General features: G+C 36.0%; 1 protein-coding gene across 1 annotated transcript; it reads right to left on the bottom strand.

Moving 5' to 3' along the window:
• Positions 1-7,956: 7,956 nt before the first annotated feature.
• LOC149134471 (general transcription factor II-I repeat domain-containing protein 2-like) lies at positions 7,957-8,337 on the bottom strand. Its single transcript, XM_089355925.1, has one exon. It carries the CDS (start codon positions 8,335-8,337, stop codon positions 7,957-7,959), a length of 381 nt encoding a protein of 126 aa, XP_089212051.1.
• Positions 8,338-9,177: the final 840 nt, after the last annotated feature.

The raw sequence follows: 9,177 nt of genomic DNA, 5'->3' as shown, positions 1-9,177 counted from the left end.
ATTGTATATTTTATATATGGATAAGCTGGATTTGGCTGGCTAGAACATAAAATAGGTAGCATATATGGGTCAAATATGGCTGGTTTAAATGCTAAAATAGTTAATGCAGAAGAATTCAGTTGCTTTTACTTGCTAAAATGAGCATTTGCTCAGAGGATAGGTGAGGAAACATTCACATTGAAAAAAGAAACAAGCAAAAATACCCGCTAATGAAGTTAAGAAAAACACACATGATTGAGTTTAAGCACCAAAGCAATAATTTGATATAATTTGCATAATGAAATTGTAATGTGAACTATTCATTATTTTCCTCTTTACAGAGTTTCCTCTGAGAATGTTTAGGTACATGTAAGTCACTCCTGGAAATAACAAGACTTCTCACCTTTCGTATAGAGCTACCTTTATCATTTGGATACTGAGGAACATGAGTTTAGAAGTAAAGATAGTGATAAGAAATTCGAAATTGACACATTTTACCAGATAGTCAAATAGACAAGGATGGAAATGAAAGAGACCATGTGCTCAGATATTATCCAGTAAGGTGTGTGTGTATGTGTGTGTGCGCGCACACACACACATATATGTATATATGATAGCCGTCCACTCATGACTGAGGAAGACCATTGCTGACCTTTAGGAACATTGTGCGCTCTAGGGCTAGCTTATATTTTGCATTTACAACTCCATTGGTGCCTAATGAGCCCCGCTCTTGACAAGCATACATAATTGCATAATGAATGTGTGTGTGTGTGTATATATATATATATATATATATATATATATATATACATGCACATACACATGTGTGTGTATATATATATATATATATATATATATATATATACATGCACATACACATGTGTGTGTATATATATATATATATATATATATATATATATAAGAGTTACTTTTCACTGTGAAACGTTGACCCTGTTTCAAAAAGAATTCTGATCCCTCAATTAGGTTGACACATATACCACAGTCAGGTCTTCCACATTTTTTTTACTGACAGCTTCAGTGTTGTTGCTGAGCATGTTCGAGCTTCTGTTAGGAGACCTTTCATATATTTGGGCTGTCTTTTCCTCTTTATGATGGTGTGCATTTGGAGGATTAAATTCATTCCGTGGTCCCTTTTTAGTAGGGGAATGTTTTGGAGGATGGTGTCAAAGGCTTCATTGTTAAGAGGGTTGTTTGTGGAGATGTATGGTAGGGCTTTTGGTTGTAAATCCTTCTTTAATTTGGGATGTCCGAGTTCGTGGATGTTGAATTGTAGGGTACGTTGAAAGTATATATCAATTAGTGATGATGGGTAGTTCCTGGTGATGAGTGTATCCTTTAGTTTGTGTAGTCATGTGTCCCTGGTGATTGTATTAGAAACTATAGTACAAATCCTTTTTGCTAGGTTGAAGGAGATATTCATTCTAGATATTCATTCTAGATATTCATTCAAGAATGGTTTTAAGAGGGTATCTAAAAAGTTACTGAGGCGGTAGATTTTAGGTTTCTCATTATTTTCTGCTGACTGTAGTGTTGAAACTTTTTATATGTTGTGTCTTCTGATATGGATAGTACTAGAGTTATATAGTATACCATGTCCATTAAGACCACTGCTCTCCCTTTATCAGCCTCTTTGATTGTTATTGTTTTATCATCTTTTAATTTGTTTAGCTCAGTCCATTCTTTTTTGCTGAAGTTTGGTTTGCGTTTTTGTTTGTGTATATGCTGATATGGGTAATTCAAGATATATTCACTTTTGAAGGGTAGCGGTTACTTCTATTTCAGACTAACAATTCATTCTCATTGTATTTGTCATTTAGCTCCTCAGCGAGTCATAATTTTCTACAGAATTCCACAATGTCTTCTTTCATTTCATTGTATTTGGGGCATTTAGGGATGGATGTGAACTTGAGCCCTTTGGAGTGTATGTTGATTTGGTTTGCTGTTAGTTCTTTGTGAGTTAGAGTGACGATTTTTATCACTTTTAGTTCCTCCTGTCTGTCTGTCTGGTGCTATCTCGTGTCTCTGTGTTTGTGTATTGGGTCTAAAAAATGATTGAGAGGATTGGGATGGTAGCTGTTATGCAGTTGTTCCTTGTTGTTGTGGGGTGCCCTGTTGTGATTTATGGTGTGGGTTCTTGGAAGGGTATTGAAAGGTGTGTCCCTATATTCCATGTTTGGATGTGGTGTTTTAGGGAGCCATTGTTGGTAATTATTACATGTGGTATGGGTTTGTTGTGTGTGGTTGTTTAGTAGATTGTGGGAACGGAAATTTCGTTGGTAACTCCTTATGGGGGGTTGGGAGGTTGCAATGTCTATCCTGCAGGTAATGGTATTTCATTTCTCTGTTTGAAGCTGAGGTACTCCCGATGTTGTTTCACTGGTGAGTTACAAAGTTAGGGTTAGGTCTTGTATTCTTTTTTTTGGTAGGGGTGATGGTTCCATTTTTTAGATTGGTTGAATTTGTGTTTGAGTGTTGTTTTGATTGTCTTATTTTCAGGAAAGAGTTGTTGGAAGCGAACTCTGTTTGAAAGATAGTTTCATAGTTTGAGAACCAAGTGTCGCTTTTTTCCCAGCATTGGAGGGATTTCAGTTCTTCTTTATCACAAACCTCTTTCCATAGTTTGGAGATCTTCTCTAGGTCAGGGCCTTGGGTCATTTTGCTAATTTCTAGGTTGATCTCTTCATCAATGGATTTTACTTTATCTTCATGCGTCTGAGCCCTCAATTTTAGAAGTTCTATTTCCATTTTCATTTTTCCAGTGCCATTCTTTCCCTGAGGCGTCTTTATGCCTCAGGTTCATCTGTAATGGCTTTGATCTGATGCTTGCATGGGAGAATTAACAGTGTCCGACTGAGCCAGTTTTCGTATATATCTGCTTTGTTGTTGTTTTGGATCATCTTCCAAAAGGCGAACTTTCTATCTCTGAGTGATTTGTTCCATTGTGGTACTATATATATATATATATATATATATATATATATATATATATCATCATCATCATCATCATCATCATCATCGTTTAACGTCCGCTTTCCATGCTAGCATGGGTTGGACGATTTGACTGAGGACTGGTGAAACCGGATGGCAACACCAGGCTCCAATCTAATTTGGCAGAGTTTCTACAGCTGGATGCCCTTCCTAACGCTAGCATATGTGTATATATATATATATATACACACATCCATACATGCATAAAACACACATACATGTACATACAAACATATATATATATACACATATATATACATATACGTATACATACATATATATATATATATATATTATTATTATTATTATCATTATTATTCAGTAGACTTATTTTTATCAGGTGCTTTCACTGTGCAACCGAGTATATCTCTGTGTGCCATAGGTATGTGCAGTGGTTTGTTGTAGTGCTCTTATTTTCGCTGTATTGAAAGTGTTTTACGTAGGATGTGTGTGGTGCCTAGTAGTTCTATTTTTTTGTATGTTATATATACTTGTATGTCCTGGTGGTTTTGTTATGTATTTGTCTGAATGTTTTTTTACCATACCTAATATGCCTACTATAATAGAAATTGTTTGTTTTTAGGCTCCACATTCGAGTTACCTCTATTTCCAGATCTTTGTATTTTGAAAGTTTCTCCATTTCTTTTAGAGAAATGTCATCTGTTGGTATTGATACATCGATTAGAAAGCATTTTTTTTTCTTGGTGATCTCTGACAACTATATCTGGCCTATTGGCCTTAATTTCTCTATCTGTGTTTATTGGCATATTCCAGAGTATGCTTTCTCATTTTCTGGCATGTGCCTATACCATCTTTTTTGTTGTTGTTATTCAATAGTGTTGGCATAGCTTCCAGTGTGTGTAGGTCCCAACTCTGTCATGTATGTGAATATATTCCTTCTTAGCCAGGACTGGCAGCCAGGAATAATATGATTTATTGTTACTTCCCCATCACCACATATTCTGTCGTTACTTGTATTTCTTTTTGTTATGTGTTTTTGGTGATTTCTGTTAGGAAGGCTTTGATCTTGTGCTGCAATTAAAAATCCTTCAGTCTCTGCTTTGAGTCCTGAGCTTCTCAGCCATTGTTGAGATTTTGCTTGTCTATTTCTTTTCTGTTTAGCTTAACCCAATATTTGCCATGTAGGGGCTTTTCTTGCCATTGTTTTATCATGATACATTGCTGTTCCAGTTTTAGTTTGGATTTCAGTTGCTTCTTCTTTTTCTTCATAGTTGCTAGTTACTATAACTTCTGTTTTCTGTTTGTCAGCTTCCTTAAAGACAGAAGACAGTTTTTTTGTTTTGTTTGTGTTTGTAGTTATTTGTATTAGTTTTCCTTGCTTTTGTACTTCAGTATTCCTATAGTCCTATGGAGGTTATTTTGTAATAGTTTTCTAGCTGTATAAGGTCTCTACCACCTTCAAAATCCTAAATCCTGTCATTATTTTTCTTGTTTTGCTGTATATTTTGATTACTTCATTTAGAGTCCAGTTAAGAATACTGTAGCTGTAACTTATAACTGGGAAGGCTAGAGTGTTGAAACCTATTATCTTGTTTTTCAGATTGAACTCAGTTTTCAGTATTAATCTAATTCATCCATAGTATTTCTTTCTTATCTTCTCTTTCATTTGTGCATGTTGTATCGTATCTAGTTCAGTGATTCCTAAGTATTTGTATGTTTGGCTTTGGTTTAATTCTCTTATTTCATTTGCTTTATTTAGTGTCATGTTGTTACTCGTAACTAGTTTTCCTCTTTTCACAGTTGCTTTGGCATATTTTTCTAAGCCAAATTTCATGTTAATTTCATTCCTAAATCCATGTAGTGTCTGTAGTAATATTTCCAGATGTTTATCATTTGTAGCGTACAGTTTTAGATCATCCATATACAAGAGATGGTTGATTGTTATTATTATCATTATAATGGTTATTATTATTATTATTATTATTATTATTATTATTATTATTATTATTATTATTATTATTATTATTTCTTTTTATCTCAGGTTTTGTTGGAACTCCTAGAGTCTTTCATGTATAGTAGGCTTGCTGCCTGTAGCCTACAATATCCTGCTATCCATTCTTTTCAGTTATCTAATACTTTCCTGATCATTCTGGTTGTACCAAGGGGGCAAAACCTTTTGTAACAGTTCTTCTACTGGGCACTCTATTCCAATTTCCTTTATATCCCTCTTGATGCCTTCTGATACTGTCCCCAAAGACTCAACAATAATTGACACTTTCTTCACCTTCTTCATTTCCATAGCCAAGATATATTGTACTTAAGAGGGTTGTATTTATCTGTTTTTTTTTCATTCCTTCTTGGCTATTCTTGGGTCAAAGGGCATGCAACATCAACTATTTAGCACATGTAGTGCATCTTGTAAACCACTACAACGTCCAGTCTGTTATGCTCTAGCTCCTGATCTTTTTGGAATGGGAAATCCCGGAGGATTTTGCTTGTCTCTGACTGTGCCACTTTCTGCAGTTTGAACTCATACCACACCTTGCTCCTCTCTAGCCCTCACTTTTCAGTTTCCATCGTAGCACTTTCACTACCTGATCACGTCACTACAAGTTGTAATGGTTTGGGGCAAGTCTAGGGAATTTGTTTGTGATATGGGCTATGGTTCTATTCACTCTATTTGAGATGCAGCACAGCAGAGACACTTGCTTATTCCTAAGGTTGACTCTCCAATTTGTCGTCAAAGCTTGGTTTTGCACTGCAAGTATAGTTCTCTCAGTTTCTTTTTTTAGTGTTCCTTTCTTCAGCCAATCCCACCTATTTTTTCCAGCAACTTCTGTTGTGGCTACATGAAATTGATTGTGTAGTTACTTGCTGCATAGTTCTTCTTCATGTCCTTTTCATACTTCTTCCTTTGTTTTCCTTTTTCCTCTGCTTTCAATACTCCTTCATTCCTAACAGGCACTAGCAAGGTTTCCTTACTTTAGGTTAGGTTCCTCATTAAGCTCTCAAGTTCAATACACATGCTGTCTTCTACTCTTATCAGTTCCCTTCCTCCAGTTGCTCTCTTCATGTATAAGTAATCAGTGTCTGCATGCGGATGATGGACTCCATGCATCGTTAGGAACATTTTTAACTTCCTGTCCATCTCCTTCAGCTCCTCCTGTGTCTACTTTAAGATTCCAGTGCCATACCAAATGTGAGTTTATTGCCGAAATTATGTTTCTGGCATTCAGCTTTGAAGCCAGTATTTTTCTCTCACCACAGGCACTCTCTTTTTGTCTTTTCCTTCATGTTGTTGTGTTTAATTCCATTTGTCTCAATATTCCCAGGTATTTATAGCTGGATTGAGGTTGAATTGCCTTCATCATCTCACCACTTGACAAATCTATGCCTTCTGTCCTGACAAGCTTTCCTCGTCTCATCACCATCATAGCACATTTTGAGAACTCAAACACCATCTTAATATCTTTGGAGAAAATCAGCACAGACTGGACTAGGCTGTCCAGTTCTGCCTCACTTTTTGTGAATATTTTAATGTTGTCCATGGATAGCAATATTATTATTATTATTATTATAATTATTATCATCATCAGTTTAGGAGACTTCATCAATTATCAGCAAGCAAATTTCTGAGTTCTATAGACTAGACCCAGTACACTTATTAGGTTTGACTGAAGTGACACACAATAAGGTAAAAATACTGCAGTGTCTCAATGTACTGTTCTGTCAATAAATAGCATGCATTATGAACATATATAATTTGAAGAGAGATGCTGTCCTATGATGAAATACAACAGTGATCAGTATATTCAGGTTTAAATCTGCCAGAAAATATTAAGAACGAATAGTTATGTTATTGTTTGGATTTTTGCTATTCTGTCTGCTCCTTATTATATATATATATATATACACTCTCAGAGTGGTTGGCGTTAGAAAGGCCATCCAGCTATAGAAACTATGCCAGATCAGATTGGAGCCATCTGGTGCAGCCATTTGGTTCGCCAGTCCTCAGTCAATCGTCCAACCCATGCTAGCATGGAAAGCAGACGTTAAATGATGATGATGATGATATATATATATATATATCATCACCATCATCATTTAACGTCTGCCTTCCATACTGGCATGGGTGGGATAGTTTGACAGAAGCCAGCCAGGCAGAATCCTGCACCCAGGATCTGTGACTGTTTTGACAGGATTTTTACAGCTGGATGCCCTTCCTAACACCAATCACTCAGCAGAGTGGAAGTAGTGCTTTTTATATGGCACAAGCACAGGTGAGGTCTTTTGAGAGGAGAGGGGGAAATGGAGGAGGTGATTTTGTGTCAGATTATGATAGGTTATAGTGAGACAGAGACAGAAACAGGAGTCTTGCTGTAGAGAAGGTACATGGTTACACATCCGGAGAGAGAGGTGCTGCTACAAAGGAGATATATGGTTACCCAACCTGAGGGAAGAGCAGGAGGAGAGAGAGTGTGGGAAACAGCAGGATAGAGATGGTGGCAAAGTGCCAGGCATACTCACAAGGGATAGGAATCAGAATATAAATGGGATACTTGAGTAAAGGAAGAGAGAGATATAGATGGTGGCACATGCCAGGGCATACCCTTATGCAAATTCATTTCTGCTCTATGCTTTAGAACAAGGGTCTGCAACTTCTTTGCTTTCACAGGTCAGATCAAGTATTGATGACAGATAGTGGACTGAAATGAATTCCATAAAAGAATAATTATGGAAAATTACACAAGCTAAAATTTAACCACAAGTGTTGACTATTCTTAAAAATAATTTGTATTAACCACAGAGAAATGTGGTTAAGAAATCGTTGGAATCATATGTTTAAAAAAATCTTAAAAATACATAGCAGCCAAAATATTAATGAGAAACTTGATATTTTTTGTTCCTTGAAAGCTTCTCAATATTAGGCTTCAAACTTGTTGATGCCAAGAGCAAAATATTATCAAGATGATTATCAGTTAATTTTGTGCTCCAATTGTTCTTAGTTTACTTCAGTTTGGAAACTGATTGCTCACACTGGTAAGTACTTCCTAACAAAGATGCCATCTTTTTTACAGGATTCACTAACTTGGTATACTTCCCAGTTGGAAAAATATATTCTGCATAGAAGTCAATCAATGAAACATCTTTAGAATTACATTTAGATCTCAATAAGCCGCCACACTGCATATCAATCAATTCCATTTGAAAACATTCTGATACTGTCTCCACCTCCACATCAAATGGTGTAGCAAACAATTTAAACTGATTTGCATGCAGATGAAAGTCAGCAAAGTGTGATGCAAATTCATTTCTCAAATCCTGGATTATATTCACAAATACCTCTGAACTCTGTGGTTTCCTTCCTTGAAATGATGGAAATTGCATATAATTTTTATTTCAAAGTTGATGTTCCCACAACTGTAGCTTTTTTTCAAAGGCAACAATACGGTTATACATTTCATTTACAAGCTGAGTTTTATCTTGAAGTTGTAAATTTAAGTTATTTAAATGAGTCACAATATCCACAATAAATGCCAAAGTTGCAAGCCAATCAGGATCTCGAAAATGTGAACTGTCTACATGTTTGCTTTCGAGAAATATTGCCACCTCTTTGTGTAAGGCAAGTACTCTTTTTAGTATTGATCCTCAGTTAAACCAGTGTATATTGCAGAAATAAGCAAGGTTACCTCAGTATCTAGCAAAAACTGTTTAAATTGACAATGCTTTAATCCACGAGATAGGATCAGATTCCCAACCTTCACAACAATATCCATGGCATTCTGAAATTTCAAAGACTTGGTACACAATGTCTCTTGATGGGTAACGCAATGAATTTTAACAAGTTTATGTGTGATTCCAAGGCTTTCTATATGTTCTTGCAGTAGTGCAAACTAAGCTTTTTGTCCTACCATTGCTGGGGCACCATCAGTCGTGATATCAATTAGCTTCAAAAAATCAAACTTCATTTCTGATATAATTTTCAACAAAGCTTCAAAGATGTCTGCTCCAGTTAGTTTCCTTCTTGTATCAATACTGCAGCAACTCCTCTCATAGAAGCATGAAGGCTCGATGTAGTGGATGAGTCCCAGGAAGCTTCTGAGTTCTTTCTTATCTTTGTGTTCTTTGATGTGACTGATGGCTTCCACTTTTGTGGGGTCTGGTTGCACTATCTCTGCAGAGTATATCATTCCAAAGAATTTGCATTCTTTTGTTTTGATCGCACAT

This window comes from Octopus bimaculoides, chromosome 8, assembly GCF_046866305.1.
Source record: "Octopus bimaculoides isolate indiv1 chromosome 8, ASM4686630v1, whole genome shotgun sequence".
Lineage (NCBI taxonomy): Eukaryota > Metazoa > Mollusca > Cephalopoda > Octopoda > Octopodidae > Octopus > Octopus bimaculoides.
Note: the sequence above shows the minus strand (reverse complement) of the source record. Positions and strands in the feature narration are given on the sequence as shown.

Excerpts from the sequence above, each read along its gene's own strand:
- LOC149134471 (XM_089355925.1), bottom strand. The coding sequence starts at position 8,337 with ATGCAATTTCCATCATTTCAAGGAAGGAAACCACAGAGTTCAGAGGTA.